Source organism: Papio anubis, chromosome 2, assembly GCF_008728515.1.
Source record: "Papio anubis isolate 15944 chromosome 2, Panubis1.0, whole genome shotgun sequence".
Taxonomy (NCBI): domain Eukaryota; kingdom Metazoa; phylum Chordata; class Mammalia; order Primates; family Cercopithecidae; genus Papio; species Papio anubis.
Window position 1 is genome coordinate 104856933 of NC_044977.1, and position 25048 is coordinate 104881980.

General features: G+C 39.0%; 2 protein-coding genes across 6 annotated transcripts; one reads left to right on the forward strand and one right to left on the reverse strand.

Annotated features, from left to right (window-relative positions):
- Nucleotides 1-1509: 1509 nt before the first annotated feature.
- On the reverse strand, nucleotides 1510-2033 carry LOC101022884 (heat shock factor-binding protein 1). Its single transcript, XM_009201221.3, has one exon. The coding sequence runs from the start codon at nucleotides 2006-2008 to the stop codon at nucleotides 1778-1780; it is 231 nt and encodes a 76-aa protein (XP_009199485.1). The 5' UTR covers nucleotides 2009-2033; the 3' UTR covers nucleotides 1510-1777.
- Nucleotides 2034-3629: 1596 nt separating this feature from the next.
- Nucleotides 3630-24837, forward strand: TRA2B (transformer 2 beta homolog). Of its 5 annotated transcripts, none has more exons than XM_009201222.3 (10): nucleotides 3731-3941; nucleotides 9784-10059; nucleotides 14975-15108; nucleotides 16097-16259; nucleotides 17711-17899; nucleotides 19524-19639; nucleotides 20433-20516; nucleotides 22147-22206; nucleotides 23199-23272; nucleotides 23837-24837. In XM_009201222.3, exons 4-10 carry the CDS (start codon nucleotides 16227-16229, stop codon nucleotides 23845-23847), a joined length of 567 nt encoding a protein of 188 aa, XP_009199486.1. In that variant the 5' UTR covers nucleotides 3731-3941; nucleotides 9784-10059; nucleotides 14975-15108; nucleotides 16097-16226; the 3' UTR covers nucleotides 23848-24837. The 5 variants fall into 5 exon arrangements, with proteins under 5 accessions (XP_003894758.1, XP_021790285.1, XP_009199486.1 ...); XM_021934592.2 differs by lacking the exon at nucleotides 3731-3941 and adding an exon at nucleotides 3953-7285; XM_003894709.4 differs by lacking the exon at nucleotides 9784-10059 and having other exon boundaries at nucleotides 3630-3941.
- Nucleotides 24838-25048: the final 211 nt, after the last annotated feature.

The window sequence follows — 25048 nt, forward strand, 5'->3', positions numbered from 1 at the left end:
TGTAGTCCCAGCTACTCCGGAGGCTGAGGCAGGAGAATTGCTTGAACCCAGGAGGCAGAGTTTGCAGTGAGCCAAGATAGCATCACTGCACTCCAGCCTGCGCACCAGAGAGAGAATCCATCTCAAAAAAAAAAAAAAAAAAAACCACGCAAAGAAATAATAATGAAAATAGAATAATTATATAATTATTATTCTTTAATGATAGTTGTAATATGAATGTCAAGGGGTGCCACAAGAATGTATAAACCAGAGATCTAATCTAAACCAAAAAGCAAGATAAGGCCAGAGATCTGCGTAGAAGTCCAGGTTTAGGCGTGTGTTGGGATTACAGGTGTTCTCACTCAGGAAAAGTTACTTAGTTAGCGGAGCGGCGGTTCGCGCCTGTAATCCCAGCACTTTGGGAGGCGGAGGCGGGCGGATCACGAGGTCAGGAGATCGAGACCACCGTGAAACCCCGTCTCTACTAAAAATACAAAAAATTAGCCGTGTGCGGTGGCGGGCGCCTGTAGTTCCAGCTACTCGGGAGGCTCAGGCAGGAGAATGGCGTGAATCCGGGAGGCGGAGCTTGCAGTGAGCCGAGATGGCGCCGCCGCACTCCAGCCTGGGCCACAGAGCGAGACTCCGTCTCAACAAAAAAAAAGTTATTTAGTCACTTAACACTTGAGTCATCACCAAATCTCTGGGTCTCAGGTACCTCAAATACTAATTCTGTTCCCGATGACTATTTTACACCAACCAAGAGCCAAATTACAAGCCCTTATAACTCAATAATAAAAAGATAAATAACTCAATTAAAAATGGGCAAATCATCAGAATATTCGTTTCTCCAAAGATCTACAAATCACCAATAAACACATGAAAGCATTATCATTATCGCTAGGGAAATGCAAATCAAAACCACACTGAGATACCACTTTACACCCACTAGAGTGGTTATTTTTTTTTAATGCAATATAACAAGTATTGGTGAGGATGTGGAGAAATTAGAAGCCACATACACTGCTGGTGGCAGTGTGAAATGTAAAATGAATGCAGCCACCGTGGAAAACAGTTTGGCAGTTTCCCCCCAGATTAACCGTAGGGTTACTATACAATCCAGCAATTCCATTCCTAGGTATATACCTAAGAGAATTAAAAACATGTGCTCGTACAAAAATTTGCACATGAATGTTTACAGCAGGATTATTCATAAGTTAAAAAATGGAAACCATCCAAATGTCTATTAAATGATGGATAAATAAAATGTGATATATCCATACAATTGAATATAACTTGACAATGAAAAAGAATGAAGTAGTAGTACATTCTACAACATGGTTGAACCGTGAAAAGGTATGCTAAGGAAGCCAGTTACAAAAGATACGTATTATATGATTCCACTCATATAAAATATCCTGAATAGGTTAATCTATTGAGAAAGAAAGATTTGTGATTGCCTAAGACTGGGAGGGTTGTGAAGAGTGGAGAGGAGGAGGGATGCAAAATGATTATTAATGAGTGTTTCTTTTCTTTTTTTTTTTTTTTTTTTTTTTTTTTTGCAGGAACCGCCAAAGTTTTAGTGTTTAATGATGAATAGCACAACTGACCAAGGTCCAAGATGTTCAAGAAACTGGGGGTTAAATCACTCTACAAACTAACTATATAGTATGTGATAAGAATGCATACTTTATAATATAAAACCTGTCTACACATAGTAGTTAGCTGTAAAAAGCCATTCGATCTTCTCTTGGCTTGGAAACATGGTGTTCCAGATTCCAGTATAAATTATTAGCAACCTTCAACTCTTTTGTGTGGCAGGTATCTTGTTTTCACCTTCCAGTTCTTCCACCCCAGCCTGTGTCATGAGGTCTGCGATGTTCTTCTCCAGATCATCAATGCGACTACTCATATCATCAATTCTCCCAATGATCTGGTCAGACATGGTCTGAAATTTATCTTGCATCTGCTGCAGGAGTGTCTGCACCACCGAGGTGAGGTCTTGCACGGTCTTGGGGTCAGTCTCGGCCATCTCCCCGACGCCCAGCTTGGCGGTTATATCGAGTGTTTCTTTTCTTAATGTGACGAGACTGTTCTAAAATTGTGGTGATGGTTGCACAATTCTGTGAATAAATGCCATTTGAATTGTACACTTTAAATAAGGGAATTGCATACTAGATGAGTTATAGCTCAATAAAGCTGTTTTAAAAAAAAAAAAAAAACAGGAGTTGGGGATATGGGGTTGAGGCAGGAGGATCACTTGAGATTGGGAGGCAGGCAGAGACTGCAATGAGCCAGGGCACTCTAGCCTGGGCGATAGAGCGAGACTGTCTCAAAAATAAATAAATAAATAAATAAAAAATAAAATAAAATGGCCCTTTACCAGTATCAAAGTGCCTCATCAGCCAGGTACCACCTTTTCAATGGATGAGGAGACTGAAGTGTAGAGGAATTAAGTATCCGACTTGGGGGTTGGGGGCAGTGGCTCACGCCTGTAAATCCCAACACTTTGCGAGGCCGAGGTGGGAGGATGGCTTGAGTCCAGGAGTTCGAGACCAGCCTGGCCAACATGGTGAAACTCCGTCTCTATAAAAAATACAAGAAATTAGCCTGGTGTGGTGGCAGGTGCCTGTTATTCCAGCTGCTCCAGAGGTTGAGGCAGGAGAATCACTTGAACCCGGGAGGCGGATGTTGCGGTGAGCCGAGATCATGCCGTTGCACTCCAGTCTGAGCGACAAAGCGAGACTCCGTCTCAAAAAAATAAGTATCCAAAAAAAAAAAATAAGTATCCAACTTGGGCTTTGGCTCTTCTCACTATAATCCAACATATTCTCTTACATAATGGCAGAATTAATGTTCCCTCCTTGTGACACCCCTGTAGTTGTACATGCCTCTAGCACTTACAGTTTGTAATTGTGTTTAACGATTCTAGCATATTATTTCTTAACTTCAGAATAGATATTGTGTCTGATTCCTGTGTATCAAGATCTTACCTTTTTTAATTTTTATTTATTTTTTTAACTGGAGTCTCGCTCTGTCGCCCAGGCTGCAGTGCAGTGGCGCGATTTCGGCTCACTGCAACCTCCGCCTCCCGGGTTCAAGCGATTCTCCTGCCTCAGCCTCCCGAGTAGCTGGGATTACAGGCATGCGCCACCACTCCTGGCTAATTTTTTTTGTATCTTTAGTAGAGACGGGGTTTCACCATATTGGCCAGGCTGGTCTGGCACTCCTGACCTTGTGATCCGCCCACCTAGGCCTCTCAAAGTGCTGGGATTACAGGCGTGAGCCACCACGCCCGGCCGATCTGACCTTTTTTAAACGAAGACGTATGCAGGAAGGAAACATCTACAAGTAAGACAAAATGAAGAACCCAGTGTACGAACATTCACTTCTCTAACAAAGAAAAGACACAAAACGAGAAACTAATAAGGCGGAGAAAGGTATTGAGATTGGGGAAAACAGCATCTCCTCCCTCCCTGTAATGTCGACAGGTTCCCTGGAAAGTTCTAGAAGGGATTCAGAAGTGACTGGTGACATCACCGTGGCCCCGTGGCGCCCACCACAGCGGCCAACTGACACGCCAGCTTTCCCGCCTCATAGAGGCCCGGGAACGGGGGTGGGGCCCTGCGAGGGGCGGGGTCACGTCACTTCCTGTGCGGGACGCGCTACTGCTGGAGAGGAAAGGCAGAGCGAGGAGGGGCGAGGCCAAGAAAGCGCGCGTTTCTGGGAGGGGAGGAGCCTGGCTAAGGAGGGCCGCGTCACATCCGGTAGAGTTAGAGCCCGTGCGGAGGCGGTGCGGAGCGGTTCGGCTCTGAGCTGCTGGGCGACCGGCGCGTCGTGCGGGGCTGCGGCGGAGCCTCCTTAAAGAAGGTGCAAGAGGTTGGCAGCTTCGATTGAAGCACATCGACCGGCGACAGCAGCCAGGAGTCATGAGCGACAGCGGCGAGCAGAACTACGGCGAGCGGGTACGTAGAGCTGCTGTAGGGGGCGGCTGTGTGGTCCTAGCTCCTTGCATCTTTTTCTAGGCCCATCAGCCTCGGGCCAGGAGGCAGAGGCGTTTTAGGCTCCGAAGTCTGAAGCCGGGAGGGCAGGCAAGGGAGACCGCTTTTAACCAAAAAAAGCCCTTGTGGATAGTGCCTTAATGCCTTTGGTTGTGAAGGAGGGAGGCCACCGGCGGGTTTATGTGGCTTCTGCCCGAGACGGCCGTTTTTCCCGTTATAAGCGGGGGAAGATGAAAATGGCCGCTGTGTCCCCGCGGTGTTGGGGGAGGGGAACGATATCTTATTTCGGCGTTGCTCTCCTGCGAAGGTCCGCCGCAGCCATCTTGGGCTGGCGGGCTGGGCGCGCTGCCAGAGGCACAAAATGGCGGAGGAGCCGCGCGGCAACGCGGGCTCGACCCGCCGCGGGCCGCGCTTCATAAGGTCGCGTGGTGGGGTGGAATGAGACGGACGACATTCTTTGGGGTCTTTGGGCCGGTGTTTAGGTTAACGAAGGACCGTCTTTGCCTCCACGGAAAGGACGGAGTCTGGGATGTCCTTGGGGCCTCTTAAGATGAAAACTAATCTGAGGCCGACTAAGTTTGGGCCCGTTAGGTGGAGGGGATTGCGTGAGGGCTTTGTGTTTGGCCTAAATGAAGCGCTTTTCTCTGATAAAGGGCTTCCCAGGCAAAAGTCTGTATCAGTATTCTGTTAGGACAGACCACAAAATCGCTAAGATTATTTTGTGGACATCGCTTTTCCACGGGATTGTGAAGAAGAAATTGGCGGGCAACAATTTACGGCGCCGTTATTTCCTTTGTTTTGAGGCGTTCTAATACTTAGAACCACAGCGTGTGTTGGGTACACTTTTCCTTCCCTTAAGTTTCCACGTTTTAAAGGTGTTTAGTGAGGGTTGATTGAATTGCAGGAACAAGACAGTTCTAGGATTTAAGCAGCATACGTAGCTGGTCTGTGAGGCTCTGGGTATTAGATTCGGAAAGCATTGAATGGTGCGAAGATACGAGGCTTGCTAGAATTAAGAGAAATCTGTTAGAAGGGTAATAGAAAAGCACCATAGAAATTGATTTTTGAGGCTGTTACGGGAATAATTTGTGCTTTAAAAAAAAATTGTTACCTAAGTTTCCCCTTGTTGGTAGAGCTACCTTAAGATCTGAATATGATTTATCAGGTAAATAAGATTATTAAATGTTTTAGCAAACTTTTGATTAAGATTTTAGATGATTCGTTAGAGTATTTTAGGAAGAAACTTTCAGTGATGAAGCGTGAGTTTCCTGTGTAATTTTGGAGCCCAAACTGCTTAATTTGGTTTGAGCTAATCAAGCCTTGCGTTTACATATTCGGAAGAGCATAGTTTTTAGTTTTTGATGTTTTTCCCTAAGCTGACTGACTGCAACGTTACGAGTGTTATAGATTTTTTTTTTTTAAGTTCTTTCTTTCTTGGGTAACAAAGTTGGGATTGAGCTCAAAAGTTGTTTAAAAGTCGTGACTTCTGTTCTTTGGCAGTTGAATCTGTTAAAACTAGTCATAAAGTCTTTTGTTGTTAAACAGAACAATTACTGAGTACCTTTGTACTCCTTCGGAAATACAAAATGACTGGCTTCTGACTAAAGGAGCTCTCGGTTGAATACACGTGAAGAAAGCTTGAGAATGGAAAATTGCCCAAAGAGTTCATTAGTATATTTTACATGAGAAAGGCAACAATTGAAACTGGGTTCCAGTTTGAGACTCGGGTCAAGAAAATTTGAAATTTTCTGATTGGTTATCTTTTTACTAGTAAAAGTACATTGTGTTTTTCACAGTCTTTGAATTGTGAGAGGGAGGTTAACTTCATGTGATAAAAATTGAAATTATTTTATTACGTGAGTCTTCGCTTTCTGGCCGAGATCTCTAAACTTAAAAGTTGTGAAGTACTTCCATATTGTTGTGTTTGCTGTTTGTGTGTTTGTGTTCCATTTGGAACCTTTAAGGGTTGGAATACACCTGAATCAAACACGTGTCTAGGCTTCCAAAGCAAGCTTGGGAAAACCATAAAGCTCAGTGGAACAGTTTAATCTTAGACATGCCTGTATGATGCTTCTTTGGAGCCAGAAAAAAATGAGTGTCATTCAACTCCAGGCTTCTGGACTGGGTCTTAATGTAAATCACTAATCTCTTCAAATCAGTGAGATTCTCCCTTATTTATCTGTCTCTAATCCAAGACAGTACCACCCCTCTGTGCCCCACCTTTTCCAGTGACTAGGAGTTTGTTGCTGTGTCCCTCCCCTATAAGGTTGGGTGTGTGGGATAAATTATTCTCAGTTTGGTCACTCAGTAGAATACATTTGGGTGGATATAATAACATTTAAAGAACTGGTATGCCCCTCATCCCTTGTTGGTCTGTGGGATTTATTCCCCCATCTCAAAGGTAATAGATTTACACTAAAATCTGTCTATAGGGGTCTAATTAGCAGACTCAACCTGATGTGGCCAAACCACTTTCAAAAGTAAGATCTCATTTTCATTTCCAGATTCAAGCCTCTTCCCCCCAAATTGTTTGCATTTTGTAAAGGGGTTGACTAGCACCCTTTCTTTGCAAAAAGAGGCACTCCTAGCCGTTAAGTCACAATTACAAGAACTTGAATAAAAAGTTGATAGCAAGTTTAGAAGTGCAGGGTAATCTTTAGAGCCCAATAGTGGTCACAGCGTGTAGGGTGTGTGAGATTTGTATGTTGGTCTGGCACTCGGTGTAATGTTCTGACCCCCTCAACATTGTAACGAGTTTCTATAAGTGAGTGTTTACTAAAGGAATCCAAAAACTAAGGAGATACTGATATATGCACTAGATGTTAAAGAAAATGTTTTGACCCAGCAGATACTCTGATAGAATACTGGCTGTTAATTTTTGTAGAACCGATGTGTTTGCAACATAGGCACATTATCTTTATCATTAGAGATGAATAGCAGCATCTGGACACCAACCCATCAAACTGCCTTTCAAATTCTGCAGTTTTTCTCTTCTTCTGCTTAATCTTGGGATGTCTTTTTGTATTCCTTGGTTTTAGCTCCTGAACTCTAAATTCTAATTTTCAAAACATCTCTGAATCTACTTCTTTCTAAAGAATTGTAGCCATCTCACCAAATTCCTTTAAAGGATTGAATTGTCAAATAGGAAATTGTATTGTTGTGAGTCTGGTTAGGTTTATCAGTCTCTTGAAACCAGGTTGAAATATTTTTTTTTTCTTGGTTTTAAACAAGAATGCTTTAATATTGTGGATATTGTCTGGAACTAGAACGTGACATTTTCAAGCTGACATTACAAGTGATTTTATAAGGTAAGTACAACTGGTTTTGCCAAAAGGTTGAAGAGGAATTTAGGTGGTGGGGGAAGTGTTAATGGGATTTGCCTTGCACAGCCTTTTTTCCTTCTTTCTCTACAATAAAACTCAAATCTAGGTGGTAAACATTAATGCTTTCATAGTTATTTTGCCCAGGACTAGGACAGAGCTACAGTTGTGTATATTTATTGAGCCTTAGCGTTATGTTTTATGTTGATTAGTGTTTTTACATATGCGACTGTTAACAAGGCATGGTGACTGATGTTTAGGAATTTTAAGTGTTTTGACCCATGTTAGTATTTGGGGGTGTGGGATATGTAGAATTAGATATTGAAATCACTTAGTATTGTTTTTAAACTGCAAGCCAAAGCAAGTTCTTCACCATAGCAAATTACAGTCTTGAAATTCCCCCAAAATCTCTGCTTTGAATTGGGTTTTGGAGGTTACACTGAGATTGATGTTATCAACGTAGATTGTTATGTGACAGTTTGGATGAGGGGCCCCTTTTTCTCTTTAATTTTTGTGGTTAGAAATTAGGTTAAAAGGCAGTCTTCTGAAAAGTCAAAAGATACTTAATACTTTTGTTGGGGAGTACTGAATGTTTTATGAATGTAAATTTAAGAGTCTGTGCTATATTTGCAAGAGAGTTTTTGTAAGCACGGGCCTACAACTAATTTCAGGTGATGGTTTTTTCCAGACACTATTCTCCAGTTTTTGAGGATTTTATCTATCCATTCACCCTTCTGGTAGACATTTTGTCCTTACTATATTGATATGAGCATTGACCTTTCCATAACAGGATTAATTAGTTTTTCTTTGCCCCATCCCTCCCAATTTTTAAAATATTGCCTTGTCGCTTAACTTAATGAGTTTGTGCATGTTTAATGTTAAATGGATTCCAGTTGTATCCCCTAGAAACATTTTTTTTTTAAATGTGTTGATAGGACAAGTTTCTGTTTATTTCTAACTAGGATCTCTTAACTAAATGTACATAACATTAGTCCAATAGTTGGTCTTCTGGTTTTATAAAGTAGCCACTCGAACTTAGCTGAGTTGAAATAAATCTAATATTTATATTAATTTAGTAATGGTTTTGTTTTTAGACTATAAGAGAAGGAATCAGGTTAGGAAGGGGCAATGAAATAACAGCGGGAAGGTATCCATATTGGAAACAGTTGTGATAGCTACAGCTATGGCCTCTATTCCTGTATCTTCTGCATCTAAGTGCCCTATTTGTATCGAACTTGTAGGAGGCCCTAAGGAAACCTGCTTGGGCATTCTGATTCCACGATTACATTTGTGCTGCCAGAAAACATTTCCCATTGCATTTTAGTGATGGATATTTAAAGAAAACCAATTACTGTAACTCCCTTAAATAAAAATGTATTTTAAAATTTTTGGATTAAACAATAATTGACTTTAAAACTAGACTGGAAATTATCCTTTTGTTAGGAAAGACATCCCAGCACTTGCCAGGTTAACAATGGTTGTCTTTATGCCCAGATAGGTATAAAGACTTCCAATTTTTTTAACAAAGCCTTACATTTTTTTCAGGAGGAAAAACTAGGAGAGGAAATAATTGACAAATGAAAGATCATCAAGGTGAAATGTAGGATAACAAGAAAAACTAGAATGTTTTATGGAGGCAGTATTTATTTTATTTTGTTTATCGTGTTCAGACATTTTGAGGTGAGCTATAATTTTAATAGTGCCACCTTTTAAAGTAGTATTTCTCCTTTGGACACCCAGAAGACTTAATATTTTCTTCATTGAGGGGGAAAATGTACAACAAAACTCTTTGAAAATACCAGTGTTGGATTCAAGTTTGTTCTGCTTTCCTTCATAGCTACTGGCATATTGTAGGTGGTTGACTTGATTTTGTCTTTTTGTGATTCATACTATAAAATATCACTAGAGCAGCTTTTCCAGGGGGTGGGTTACACTTCAGTTCCAAATTGTCAGGTTCCTTGACACCGTCTTTCTACAGAACTCAAATACAGAACAAAAGTGTGTGACGCTAAATACGTTTCTTTATCCTACCTAGACAAGTCACAATACTGTAAACCTCTTCAACCCTGAGCCTTTGTCATCGTACAAATGAATTGTCCGTGCTTTCCTTTCTTGCACTTATGTATTAATGTGTCACTTTTTGACTAGAGGTGTGCTTTTGACACTTAACCTATTTTCTATTGAATATAATAAGAAGTGTGAAATGTAATAGTTCTTAAAATGTTAAATGAACAGTAAATGTTCAGTGGCGCACTTCACATTCAACTTAAGCATGATAAATCTATTTGGAGTAGAGAAATGAGATTGATTACCATATATTCTAGAACCAGCAGAAAACTATGTAGTTTCAGTTTTTTGAGCTGCATATTCTAGTTTCTTTTTTAATCCAAATCAACAAAGGGATTTTTTTTTCTAGTTTCAGTTTTGGCACTGGATTTTATCCTGGAGTTTTAAAATATTCTTCATCCTGTTCTTTTTCTATTAAGGTTAATGTTGAAGAAGGAAAATGCGGAAGTCGTCATTTGACAAGTTTTATAAATGAGTATTTGAAGCTCAGGAATAAGTGAAGCTGAAATTTGAAAAAATAAAAGAAAGAATGCATGCTAATTATCAGACCAGAAGTCCCACTTGTAGAATATTGAGCAATTTGTGTGAAGTGGGGAAGATGAAAGAAGTCAGAATTTGAAACGGAAGAATGAAGAAAAGAAATAAAAATGAAGTTAAGATAAGAAGTAATCTGGAATCAGAAAGCACTACGCTAAGTAATTACTAGTCTGTTTATGTGTCCCTGTATATTTTGCTAAACATGCATGCATTATTTGTTTAATAGAAGAAAATATATACAGGGTAAAGAAGTGCCTTCCAGGGGAAACGTTTAAATTAGGTAATTCTGATTTTAACTGCTTAGTCAAATGATTGAAATGCAATTTTTAAAAAACAATATTTAGTAGTCAAGCACCAGGCAGCAATGAGCTCTCCAGCATGGGTAACAGTGGGCTTCATGTTGTCCTCTCTAGATAAACTTTTTACCTATCTAATGTTGCTGGTCCTGGGGCATGAGTGAATACCTCCAGGGTTGGAACTAGTGGTCTTTGCCACCTCCCTGGACTCTTAGATTGCACTGTTCCCTTTCCTTCAGTACTGAGCAATGTGTAGTAGAATATTTTCTGTTAAACGATTTTCAAAAGAATGTCACCAAGATGGTTATGGAACCAAACCCCCAAAATCCAAACAAAGCATTGAATAAAATAGTTCCCTTTGGCATTAGTGTGTTAGTTTTTTCCATATGGCAGTAGTGGAAATCTATGAGCATTTGGGCCCTAAATTTAAGATGCATATTTGCTAAATACACAGGGATGGTTTTTCAAATTCTGTTTCTGTTTAATGCCTATTCCAGCTGGTTGACTAGGGTTACTGATAAAATACAGTAGCTTCCCCTTAGAAGAGGTGGGTCACATGAGTGAACAGGATAGCTAATTAATGCAAATTGCAGTAGTGGCAGATGCTTTCATTCCTATTTCTCCTTTTCTGCTATCAACATTTAGTTACTGTGATATTAGAGGTACAGGTTACAAAGTAGCTTTATTCTGGTTACCCATCCCTACCACTTACTGAGAAATTCAACCAAAAAGCTGTCTCTTCCTTTTCTGTGTGTTTTATTTTAGCTGAGTAGAAGGGTCAAGTGATTGTTGTAATGTTGTTACTCTCAGTTGGATGAGACAAGTACACATATCAAAATAATATCCAATAGTAGCCAGCCAACAGTTTTCTACCCAATTGAGAATGCCAAGGGTATCATCTCATACAGTTCTTCCTGAAATAAACTTTCTCTGAGAGTTGTCAGGTCTTCATGCTCTTGGAGAAAGTGACTTAAATGGCATTTCTTAGAGAATCCATTTTCTGATGCTTTCAGGCCTGTTTATTTCTGTATCTTGCAAGCAGAAGAAAATTTTCTCATAAGAAGTTTTGCGTTCCTTTGTCAAATTTCTTGCCATAGATAAACTAATGATAACATAAATGTTACTTTTATGTTCCAAATTACTCAAAGAGCAGGCAGGAAGCTGAGGTAAAAGTGATGTGAACGAATATTACATTTTAATTCCAAGCCCATGGATTCTTTTATGAAGAAACCTGACAGGTCCTTGGGGTGCAAAAGAGGAAAATACCTCTTAACCCCCAGCCCACTAAAGGAAAGAAAGCAATTTGGAATCCGGTTATGACCCAAGCTGGATAGACTTAAGGTGAGAAAACATTGCTAGTGGACCATTGTGTCCATTTGTTTTTGTTTTCCCCCTTGACCAAAGCATCTGTGGGTCCTAGTGTATCTCCTCCTCGGACCATAGGGAAGATGAAGAGGAGGCCGGCTTCTGTTCCTAAGAACAGGCAGTGTGTGAAAGACCACCTTAATCAGAGGTCTGATTAATGCTAGGGGGAGTCAAAGCAAGGAAGTCGGGATGACAGCGTTTCAGGAAGGTAACCTTTGCCAAGAGAAAAAAATCAGTAGGAAGCATGTAACTTCTGAAGTTGACTAAGTCAAGTAAGTCAGACTTAACTAGTATGATAAACACAGTGTTTTAAGAGATGCAGATGCCCAATTCCAGGCCACCTAAAAACAGACTCCAGCTCAGAGTTCTTGTATTTGAAAATGCTGTAGACATTTAGTGCATATCTGTGTTTATGAGCCACTGTTTTAAATCTAATAAACTATATTCAGTTTTTAAAATAATACAGGGATTGGATGGTGATTCCTTCTTTCAAATAAGTTTTTGTAAGGTGGTTGCTGTTCTCAGAATAGGGAGATGTAGATTATTTTGTTGGAAGGCTAAGTGTGCTGTATTTTTACTTGATGTATTCCCTGCAGGTTTTGTGTTAGGATGTGGCTGAGATCCAGTCTGTGAGAGCTTGATTGATTCCCTGAGCATTTTTCAGGGAAATTTTGGCTTTATTCATGCTAATTTTCGGTTCATGGTCCCTTTTTGTGAGGCAGTGGTGTCCAGTTAGTTCTGTCTCTTGGTGTGGTTTTAATGTGTTGACCGTGTCAGCCCTAACAGTGGAATTTGAAGTATCCTTAGATTTAGGGGCTTCCCCAACTGGTTTTACAGATTTGCCTGTCTGCATTAATATTTAAAGTTAACATTATGCTTTCGATTTGGGTGCTAATTTTAGGTCTTATTTTTTGTAGACAAGCTTTATTTATTCCCTTGCATATGTATTTCCCAGCCAGTTAAATGGCCAAAATAACTTCAGAAGGCTTTAACTTTTTTAAGAAAATATCCCTGATAAAGATGGAGACGTTTAGGTGCTGTCCCAAACACGTGTCAGTATAGAAAAGGAAGCCTTTGCATTCTGGTATTTCCGTTATTCCTGGCCTAAGAAATGATTGCTTACAAAATGTATCTGCGTAGTCCGTTAGTTTTGGAGGCTGAGTGAAAACTGTGGTTTCCCAAATATTATATCTGTGATCTGCTGGAATTTAAGGAGAAAACTTCATTAAGTCTTATTTTCTAGGTTAGGAGTAGTATCTCTTCCCTCAGTGGACAGGCTGCTGAAGCATCTTAGCTTAGAATAAAAGCTTTTCTGTTAAATAAAGCCAGGAGCTTATTAAAGAGGATCTTGACTTGACCCATTCTTCCTTTATACTCAGATTCCTGGGCCGACTGATTTCTGTTAACTACAGTTACTTTATTGGTAGTCTTTTAACTGTTAATGTGAAACATCCATATTCTGCTTTCACTTCCATTGAGGTAATCTTTCTAGTGTTGGAGTAAATAGGCGTTTAGCAACTTTTGGGTTCCCCATTTCTATTTTCTCACCTGTATTAATTTTTGCCTGTGGTAAAAGTAGCAAAAACTACACCCTCATTTTTGAGTCTTCAGAATACTTGATAGGGAACTCCAAGGGATTGTTATTTATTGGAATCCCCAGAGCATCACTACATCCTTTAACCATTTCTTGATGTTAAAGGCAGCTGTCTTTACTAATAAAGAAGGGTATCATATTTTTCTTTTAATCTCTTTACAGTCACTCATGGAGGGAGGTAGAGGGGAAAGGCTGTCACGTTTCATGTCACCTCACCAATGTTTTATAATGGCCTTGAAGTCATTTGAACGTTTCTAGAGTCGTCTGGGCCTAGAGACCTGAACTCATTTTACTGGATGAGTTAGCCTTTCCTTCTCTGTTAAACGTGAAACCTTAATTTGTCTCTTCTGTGTTACATTATACATTTTTTCCCTGAGCATCAAAGGATCATCCAAATTTTCTCCGTTATGCTGTAAACCACAAAACTATCTTCTAAAGTGTTTTGAGGTGTAATTTAAAATAATCCTCTATCTTCTCTCCTTTCAAGAATGTCCAGAATACTCTGAAGATGTTTCACACAAGGAAATCTCCTGTGATTAAATTTTATGTGGAAGCTTCACCTTTGATTCATGCCATATAGTGACTTATCGTAATACTGCTTCCTTTTGAGTCTTGCTATTTCTGCTCTCTTGAGTAGAAAGGCTCACCAGGCTTTACTTTGTCTAAGTTGGATAGCCTAAAATAAAGGTTGCCTTATTTGATAATTTTACCTGTCAGAGTGATGAGGAGTAAGTAGGTTCTGTCCCTTCCTCATCTGCTGTTTTGGTGCCTTGGCAGAACTTTTCCTTCGTTTCATTACTTAATATACCTGTTGTTGATTAATTCTGACTATGTGTCTTTAACTCGTTGATGACCTAGTTGTCCTGGTTAGCCATTCCTTTGCTATTTTTCATTACAGATCCCCCCCACCCCTTAACATGCCAGCCAATCCCAATTTTGATTGGGAAAGCTTTGGCTTTTGTATGTAGTTTCTATCCTCTTTCGCTTCCTGGGCCCTAGATTAGGAGCTCCTGATTTAGCTGCCCTGGTTTTCATGTGTGCTTAAGTTAACTAGGTAAGTTAGGTTAATTCCTGGTTTCCCACAAGTTTGCCCTGGCTCATCTCCATTTAGCTGGAGAAACTGTGAAGGATCTCTGATATCTTCTCTACTCTTATTTGTGTGTGGTTCGCTGTTCTGTTGTAGCTCCATCTGGTTGCTTTCAGTTTTTTAGGGGGCCTCCCACCATGGTTAGATGCAATAGGGTTTTACAGGATTTAGTGTCTTTCACGCTAGCCTTTGCTTTCCACTAGGTTTCTACCTTTCTCTAGGATTTGAAACTGAGATCATCATCTTTATCTCTTTTATCACTGAATTATAAATAATAACTTGAAAGGTCAAGGTCTATTTTTTTAAGTAAATTATGTAAATTTTATAGGGTTTGTTTTATTGATTGCAACTTGATTGAAATAGGTATAAAGTATAGGTGTCATAGTTAATAAGGTTCCGTCTCACCCTAGTCTTTATGGAGTAACATTCTGAAACACAGTCCTTGGACAGTTCCCTTAACTGCTTGACTTTGGCACCCCTTTCTGAAGGAAGTGGGGTCAAATAATTCTTATCCCTGCTCCAAAAAGGTGGAAGAAAGGACAAGTTAATTGACTTATGTCATTTGGAGCAATGAAACTATTAACACCAGGTATACTCAGTTCCTGCCCTTACCTATATTTTCTTATCTTGGAAGGGGATTGCTGTCCCTCGCCATTTATCTCACAGCAGCTTATTTGTTTTTAAAGTTGCCCAGAAAGTGTGCAAATTAAACTTTTAACATCTACGTGTAGGAATCCCGTTCTGCTTCCAGAAGTGGAAGTGCTCACGGATCGGGGAAATCTGCAAGGCATACCCCTGCAAGGTCTCGCTCCAAGGAAGATTCCAGGCGTTCCAGATCAAAGTCCAGGTCCAGATCTGAATCTAGGTAAGAAAGACTGTCTTGAGATTTCCTCGTTACTCTTAGCTCTGAAATTGGTGCGTGTTTTGTAAACCAGGAAGTTAGAGAAGGTTAGATTATTTGTTGGCCTATTAAATATTGGCACTAGAAGTGAACTTAAGTTCTGGGAGGCAAGACTAAAAGCGGTTAAGAGCCTGGGCTTTTGGAGTCAGGGTTCTCTATTTTTGTTGGTTTGGGCAGATTATATAACCTTTCAGCATTAGCTTCTTTATAAAAGGCAAATTAGAAATACAGTACCAGTTCAGGGTGGTTGTGAGGATTTGCTGAATGTAAGTAAATTGCTTATTAGTATGGCAAATAGACTGCAGAACACTGGCTTTCAGTAATTGCAATTCTTGATAAATAAGTATATACGTGGTGCGCTTTTTTTTTTTTTAATGTTGGTGAAGAGTAGGCTATATATATACACATCCTGGTTTGCCTGGGACAATACCAGTTTATGCCTGTGGTCAGGCATAATTAACAGCACCCCTTTTCTTAAATGTGTCCTGGTTTCGATGACAACTTAGAGTCACTCTAGTTAGTCAAGAGCCACTCGATTTTTTTTGTCTTTGTTTTTAGCTGCTGGGGAATACTTGTGATTTTGTTACTGTATTAAGTTAATGATGGGCATAATGGGTGACAGAAAAGTAGAGAAATGGTTTTCTGAGGGGGAAAGATGGGCACAAGCCAACTTAGTAAAATACTGCATGCCTTGTTTTGCAAAAGATAAGTAATGTGTCTTTAATTGGAAGAAATACTGGAGGAGAGCTTGTGGTTTTTAGAACGCTTCCTAGCAAAGTTGAAATGACTTAATAGAGAAGAAAAGTATTGATCCTATTAAGTTGGTAACCATGTTAGCATATTCCTGGATTGTTCCCTCTTTTGGAGTTTAACTTCAGAATAGAGTAATAAACTTAAAGAAGATAGTATCTGTTGTCAATCGTAACCTTAGGGAGGTGTCTTTGTCTTGCAGGTCTAGATCCAGAAGAAGCTCCCGAAGGCATTATACCCGGTCACGGTCTCGCTCCCGCTCCCATAGAAGATCACGTAGCAGGTCTTACAGTCGAGATTATCGTAGACGGCACAGCCACAGCCATTCTCCCATGTCTACTCGCAGGCGTCATGTTGGGAATCGGGTAAGGCGAAAAACTGGTTTTGAAGCAGTGAATTGCCTAAATTTACTTTTTCTTAAAGTTAGAGCTGATTTTGACAATAGAGCTTTAGCAGTGGGTGCCTGAGTGAACTTTTTAGTGTTTTGAGACTGTCTTTTAAGTTAATCTTCATGAAGGGGTCTGCGTTTGGGCTACCTGTCATTTAAGCATAATACTGACACAGTGATGATGTAACTCCTTAGCCCATCAAAAGAAACTTCCCACTGTGCATTACTATACTGTACTATAGTATTAGCACATTAGTTCAAAATATAGTTGTATGCTCACGTTACTCTTTTTTTCCAGGCTGCATAAACCCAATTAGATGCTCTCCTAACTTTCTCATTTAATTTGAAGCTAATTTCTTTTTGGTGTTGTTAAGGTGTTTTACATTTCATGAAAGACTTCAAATGAGATATTTATTGTGATTTCATTGTATAATCCAAGTGGTTTAGGAGGAGGATGCGGGGGGACTTAATGTTTTTACAGTAGAGTAGAATTTTTCCCTAGTAAATTGTTAGTTTATGAAATAAATGGAATCTTTAGGTAAATTCATCACAGCATCTGGAATGTTAGCAACATATGGTTCACTCTTTATTCTTTCCTCTGTCATCTTTTTTTGAGACAGGACCTCACTCTGTCACCCAGTCTGGAGTGCAGTGGTGCAATTTCAGCTTACTGCATCCTACCTTCCAGGCTTAAGCGATCCGCTCACCTCAGCCTCCTGAGTAGCTAGGACTACAGGCATGCACCATCACACCCAGTTACTTCTTGTATTTTTATAGACATGGGGTCTCTGTGTTGCCCAGGCTAGTCTCAAAACTCTCCTGAGCATCAAGCAGTTCACCAGCCTTGGCCTCCCAAAGTGTTTGGATTACAAGCATGAGCCACTGCACCTGGCCAACTCTTGTTTCTTATGATTGCAAGCTGTTTATGACCTGTAAAATGGTTTGGTACACATCCCCTTGGGCTTCATTTATGTACATACACTTGTGCATTGTGTTTCTTGAAAAATCAACCCATACATGCTCATCAATTCAGAGCATTTTATTGAATGGAAAATGTGTTAACATTAAAATTTTTTCTAGCTGATGGACTCTGTGGTTCCAGTTATCCTTGTGTGTCATGTTATGAATATGTGGATTTTTGTAAGAGTAAATTCATAGAAGGAAAGATGCAGGTTGCTTGTCACCAGCACGAGTGATTGTTTCCCCATTTAATTCTAAGGTTGAAATTTTTTCTTTTGCATTTTTCCTACCCATTCCCAAAAATGCTTATAGTACTTGCTGTAATTTTGTAATTTCCAAGTGGTATTTGGTCTAATTATTATGTAATTTTCTTGTTAGTGACATTTTGGCTAGTATATAGCTCCCTTTTTTAAATACTTTGATTTTATGACAACTTTCCAAAGTTTAAAAAATTTTTTTTTTCCCTAGGCAAATCCTGATCCTAACTGTTGTCTTGGAGTATTTGGGCTGAGCTTGTACACCACAGAAAGAGATCTAAGAGAAGTGTTCTCTAAATATGGTCCCATTGCCGATGTGTCTATTGTATATGACCAGCAGTCTAGGCGTTCAAGAGGATTTGCCTTTGTATATTTTGAAAATGTAGATGATGCCAAGGAAGTAAGTAAAAGTCGACCTGTTCCTTTGTAAACCACCAGTTCTATTGTTAACACCAAGTACCAGTGACCAGTTGCTAGGATAGGGACAAGGACAAGTCAATAATACTTCGAACTTTTTCTCCAGCCTCTTGTGGAGACTGAGATACCTGCACAATAACAGAAAATTTTGTATAACTTGGGGAAGTTGGTCCTACCACCTACTTTATTAGTTGCCACCTACTGGGGTCAACTATACCCCAATTCCACCAGGATATGTAGTCAGTGTTTACATTGAGTTTACATTCTAGAGTCGAAAATAACCAAAAGCAAAGTTATGTTCCTTTTTTGGCAAGTGAATGATGTCATATTTGGATTTTGACTTGAGGCAGAATATAGGAGTCAAGATATGTGAGGCTAGATCCCATTTAAGAAATTCAGACTTCAGGTACAGAAAGGATGGTAGCTCAAGTCGTCTCCAAGTATAGAGAAGAGGAAAAACTGAGAAACATTTAATGACAAGCTCTCTGATAGTCAATGTTGAAATTAGGAATTGAGCTCCAGGTAAAATCACTTTAAGTAGGTCTTTATGGAAATTAAAAATTTTTAAAACGATAAATTTTTAAAGGGGTAACCTACTAATGGAACAATTAAAAGCTGAATGCAGCTAGTTACAATGAGTGACTTTGTGGAATTTTAAGATTTGAAGAGACCTCTTAAGATACACAGCTTCATTTTAGGAAAAATTGAGATGCCAAAGGTGTAAGTAGGATTCGCTTGAGTTCACCCATTTCCTAATTAAATTTTTTCAATAGGGTCACAGCTCTCAGAAAATAGCATAAATTTTATCTTAATCTCTAGTGCCAGAAACTGTCTGGGGCATAAACACTAGCTTGAACATCTGAACTGGAAGATAGCATAGTATTGGAATTAGAAATTTTAATTCTATTTAGGTAAAAGGATGTTTCCTCAAATTATGAATAAACTTTAATGTGTTCGAAATGAGTTATTTTTATTTTTTAAATGTATGCTGTTAATACGGACTCTGGGAAAAGGAACTATTTGTACTTAAGACTTTGCTTCAGTCTTAGCTTTTGGCTTCCAGAGAAGGGCTAAGAAAACTTCAAGGGTTAAATAATATGTTCAGGTTTCATGAATCATAGGATCTCAGTCACAACTATTTAACTCTGCTGTTTTAACCCAACAGCAGCCAGATAAATGAGTGGGGCCATATTCCAATAAAAGATTATTTTGGGGCACTGGAATTTGGAATTCGTGTTTCTTCACTTGTCATGAAATACTATTTTTTCCCCCTAGTTATTTAAATTCTTAGCTTATGGGTTATACAGAGACAGCCAGCTGGCCAGATTTGACCTACAGGCTGTAATTTGCCAATTGTGTGCTGCTTTGAAGCTGGAAATACTGTCAGGATTATAGTTAGGTAAAATAATTGCTTCACGTTTTTATGAGTAGCTTTTACAAATGAACATTTAGTGGAGGGAACAACACATTGTAAGTTGTAGACCTTATGTTTTGGCTAACATTAAGATAATGCACCTAACTGAGGTGTGCAGTGGGACCTTACTCAGCCATGGGATAATTAGTGGCTTTGTTCAGGATGTATATAACAATTTATTTATCTTTTGAAGGCTAAAGAACGTGCCAATGGAATGGAACTTGATGGGCGTAGGATCAGAGTTGATTTCTCTATAACAAAAAGACCCCATACACCAACACCAGGAATTTACATGGGGAGACCTACTTAGTAAGTTTATTTTCAAAATAAATATACTTGGTAATTGTTCACTTATCAAAGAAACACATTAGTGGAAAGTCTTCAGCACTTAGATTTGTGCCATAAACTTGACTGTTGATTGATTTTAAGTTTAACTATTACAGGTAAAACTGTAAACCTTGGTCAAGTGCACTTTTAAATTTTCTTTTTTGTTTTTGTTGTTGTTGTTTGATTTTGTTTTTGTTTCGTTTTGAGACGGAGTCTCGCTCTGTTGCCCAGGCTGGAGTGCAGTGGCGCAATCTCGGTTCACTGCAGCCTTCGCCTCCCGGATCCAAGTGGTTCTCCTGCCTCAACCTCCCGAGTAGCTGGGACTACAGGCACCTGTCACCATGCCCTGCTAATTTTTTGTATTTTTAGTAGAGACAGGTTTTCACCATGTTAGCCAGGATGTTCTCAATCTCCTGATCTTGTGATCTGCCCTCCTCGGCCTCCCAAAGTGCTGGGATTATAGGTGTGAGTGACTGCGCCCAGCCTAAATTTTCTTAAATAGAGCAAAGTGATACTGTTTTTCTTTCCTCTTAGAAATATGTGGGATATGCAAATTGACATCTGGCAGGATCTGTGTGCCTCCTTAACCAAAGATTTTTAAAAATAGGTTTATGTAGAAACAGGGGAAAGGGCAATGTTTGTTCAATATAGGTGAGAATTTTAACAGGAATAATGTTTATTTTCCAATTAATGTGTCAGAAAAGACCTACTAGCAGATATAAAAAGTCATGTCCAGAAAGATAAGGGAGGTCACCTGCTATTTTTTTCTTTATAGTGGCAGCTCTCGCCGTCGGGATTATTATGACAGAGGATATGATCGGGGCTATGATGATCGGGACTACTATAGCAGATCATACAGGTAAGTTATGAGGTAGAAAGGTCAACGTCTGAATCTCAGTAGTGTACAGAGCAGCACTATGCTTAAGTTTTAGCCCTTGGTAAAAGCTTTGCTTTAGTACTTTTACTCTAGAAATGCAGAGCAGAAGCGTAAATCAGATTTTAAGGTTCTGTGTCTTTTAATCAATTTAATGTGTAATTGGATTTCTGTTCAAATATTCTAGAATATAAATGGGATTTAGATGATAACTTACAATGTTAATAATAAAATGTATTCTTTTTAAACATTGAATGAGGCTGGGCACAGTGGCTCACACCTGTAATCCCAATACTTTGGGAGGCCAAGGCAGGCAGATAACCTGAGGTCCAGCCTGGCCAACATGGTGAACCCCGTCTCTACTAAAAATACAAAAATTAGCCGGGCATGGTGGTGCATGCCTGTAGTCCCAGCTACTCGGAAGGCTGAGGCAGATGAATTGCTAGAACCCGGGAGACAGGTTACAGTGAATTGAGATTGCACCACTGCACTCCACTCTGGGCAACAGAGCGAGACTCTCTCCAAAAAAAAAATAATAATAATAGTAATAATGAAAGCAGAATTATAGGCTGAGACGGGGGGATTGCTTGAGCCCCGGAATTTGAGACTGACCTGGGCAGCATGGGGAGACCCCATCTGTAAAAAATTGAGGCAGGAATCTGGGGAGATTGAAGCTGCGGTGAGCCAGGTACACTCCCATCTGAGTCTCCTCCCACCAGAGCAAGACCCCACCTTAAAAATTAAAAAAAAAAAAAATTATAGCCTCTGTCTTAGTCTTGTAAAAGCAAATTTCATAAGCCATTTTAGAAAGCCACCACTTTCAGGCAGTTTCTTGGAATCTCTAATGCATGCATCGTACACTTAGAGGGCAGGTAAAACTGATGCCTTGAAAGAGTCCAGAAAATAACTTTACGACATTAATTTAGTATGACAAGGGTAAGTCGCTCTTTATTGTTGCCAAAAATTTGGTATTTCCGGGTTTGGGTAGGGAAATGTCAATCATATTTTAAAAATAAAGATACCTTTGAGAATACTTCCAAAAATAAGAATGAAGTAAAATCGTGACATTTTGGTCCTCCCTTGCTTTGTCAAAATGTGTAATTTGACAAGTCAAATAATACAGTTAGTATTGACCACTGTTGTCATTGATAATGGTATTGAGGTATGGATGTCTTTTTTGTGGATTATTTGGTAATGTTTAAGAAGTTAACAGTTGTTAATCATTGTCTGAAAGTGAGTCTGTAAGTGTATTCTTGTTCAGCATTTTATCACCCATGAAAACACTTTTTTATTTAAAGCATCACTCTGTTGAATGGTACTAAAGGTACTGATTTGTTGAGACTGAGATTAAGCTGTTTGTTTGGTGGTTTTTTTTGTTTGTTTGTTTGTTTTTTTTTTTTTGAAGAGCATTTACTTAGGAATGTTCTGTGTTCTAATACTACTCGTTTCAGCCACCAGAGAGAACCCTATGCAGGTTTCTAAAAAGAGTGGCAAATCACTTGACCTGCAAGAAACATCTCATTCATGCTGTATGAAAGTTTTTATTTTACTAAATGAATGACATCATTTTTTAAAACTTACAAACGGAATGCCTGTTGCCTTTCTGTCTTCACAGAGGAGGAGGTGGCGGAGGAGGAGGATGGAGAGCTGCTCAAGACAGGGATCAGATTTATAGGTACGCCAGGAGAGGACTTAGCATCTGTACAACTGTAGAAAGTTTCACATAAAGATGTTTGCCTACTAATGTTTTGGTAAATTATAAGTGGAATGCCCAAAATCTTACTGTTTGAAGCTCATGAAAATATTCTAACGGAAACTAAATGACTACGTAAAATCTTTGTATATTTATAAAAATTAATTGGGTTTACAATGGGTTATTATTTAGTGGTACCATTTTATACCTTGATGAGGTACAGTGATGTTAAAGTGACTTTAAAGTGAAGTTAAAGTCACTGATAAGAACTCATTTTTTTGTCATTATGTTCTTGTATTACATTTTATTTGCTTTTTGTAAGCATCTAATAGCACATGAACAGCTTTTTTTACACAAAGCTAAATCCTGAAGTACTTGTGGAATTAGTTTTGGGTATTCATGAGGGTGCTGTTGGAATTATTGAATGGTATGGGAATTTTCTCTCATTTTTAATTTTTGGAGACAGAGCAACACTGTTGCCTAGGCTGGAGTACAGTGGAGCAATTTCAGCTCACTGCAGTCTCTGCCTCCCAAGTAGCTGGGATTACAAGCGTGCACCACCACACATACATAGCTAATTTTTTTGTATTGTAGTAGAGACAGGTTTTCACCACGTTGGCCAGGCTGGTCAAACTCCTGGCCTCAAGTGATCCTCCTGCCTTGGCCTCCCAAAGTGCTGGGATTACAGGCGTGAGCCACGCACCCAGCCAGGAATTTTTCTTTTACCTCTCTTAATCATACTTCACAAAATTTAAGAGATAAGCAGATTAAAATATAGCAAGGATTATTTGACCTGAAAGTTATTTGGTACTTGGGCCTGATAATGTACTTCATTCTCAAGACTTAAACAGACATCGAAGGTTCATGCAGCGTTTCCTTTTTTGGGAACTGATAAAAGGGCAGTATTTATAGTCGTAAATTTATATGTTTGGTCTAATTATTGAGACTTAGACAATCTTGACATTTGTTTATAGAAGGCGGTCACCTTCTCCTTACTATAGTCGTGGAGGATACAGATCACGTTCCAGATCTCGATCATATTCACCTCGTAAGTTTTTATCTTAATGGTTGTTTATATTGTTGTAGTATGGCTTGCTCTGTTGACAAAATACACCAAGTAACTATTCCCTTTTGCAGATAATGGATTGCTTTCAGGTAGTTTTATCTATACCTATGATTCTGCACACACCCTGAATGGTTTTTTGGTTCAAGAAAGTTTATGGAAACAACCCTTAGAATCCTATTATTTTTTAAGAAGGAAAAATTGGAGAGCCTCCTGAGCCAGAGTAGGCTCAGAGACTCCTGTTGTTTCTAACTGAAATAGTAACTTTAGTAGCTTTTCAAGAGTCCTTAAAAATTTTTGGACAGCACAGAAACATGGATTACTTTTAGCTCTCAGATTGAGTTATACTTCCCAGCAATTTCTGTTATGCAACATTGCTATCTCATTTCTAGTGTAATACTTACATGGAAGTCTTTCTCTGTTTGGGGGTGGAGGGGTCTGGTACATAGGAATTTCTTAATGGCAGAATATTCTGAAATTCTCAGCATTAAAGTATATTTGATAATTAGTTCACTTAATATTAAAGCATGTTCATTCTTCTCTTCCTAGGTCGCTATTAAAGCATGAAGACTTTCTGAAACCTGCCCTAGAGCTGGGATATTGTTTGTGGACAATATTTTTTATTGTCTCTTGTTTAAAAAGTGAACAGTGCCTAGTGAAGTTAGGTGACTTTTACACCTTTTATGATGACTACTTTTGGTGGAGTTGAAATGCTGTTTTCATTCTGCATTTGTGTAGTTCGGTGCTTTGTTCAAAGTTAAGTGTTTTCAGAAAAGTATGTTTTGCATGTATTTTTTTACAGTCTAAATTTTGACTGCTGAGAAGTTTCTATTGTACAAAACTTCATTTAAAAGGTTTTTCTACTGAATCCAGGGTATTCTGAAGATCGAAGCCTGTGTAAAATGCTACCAAATGGCAAAAAGCAACAATAAACAGTTTGATTTTTACTTTTCTTTCTAACATATCAATGCTTAGCAGAACTATTCAGATTAAGTTGTCAGTAGTAAATTTAAAGACAAATGCCCATTTTCCTCCAGTCCATGAAACATACCATACTTATATAACTGCAACTAAATGTTAAAAATTATGCTCTGTAACTCTGTACTGCTAGTATTAGAACTAAAAACCTTAAAATACAGCCAGTGCTTAATGCTTATATAAATGTGGATTTGTCAGCTTTTATGTAATCTGTAATATGTATAGCAGGAAATAAGAAACGAAGAGTTACACAGTGTATGCCTTAAAAGGCTGTTTCTTAAAAAGCTGTTACAAGGGGATAATGGTATTTCAACTAGTTATCAGCAAGTGACAATACATTCCACCACAAATATACTCTTGTTCTTCTAGCTTTTAGACTATATGAAAAAACTGGGTGCTTCAGAGTACATGATAAGAGAAGGGAACACTACACCTGTGTCATGGATGAACTGAAGACTTTGCCTGTTCATTTTTTAAATATTATTTTCAGGTCCTTTGCTTACCAAAGGAGGCCCAATTTCACTCAAATGTTTTGAGAACTGTGTTTAAATAAACGCAAATGGAAAGAAAAATGCTGGTGCAGCTGTTTACAAAGAAGTGTTCTTGTTCTATTAGAGTTCTTCTGTAGTTAATTGTTAGGGCAATGTGTTCCTTGGACTGAGATGTATCTTTGCTATTTTGGGGAGGGGGAGATTAATTTCTGTTTCTGTTCCTGAAAAATTCAGAGGGATATCCATTTGGGGATGGAGTTATAGTAAATAACTAGACTGAGGGTACTTGAAA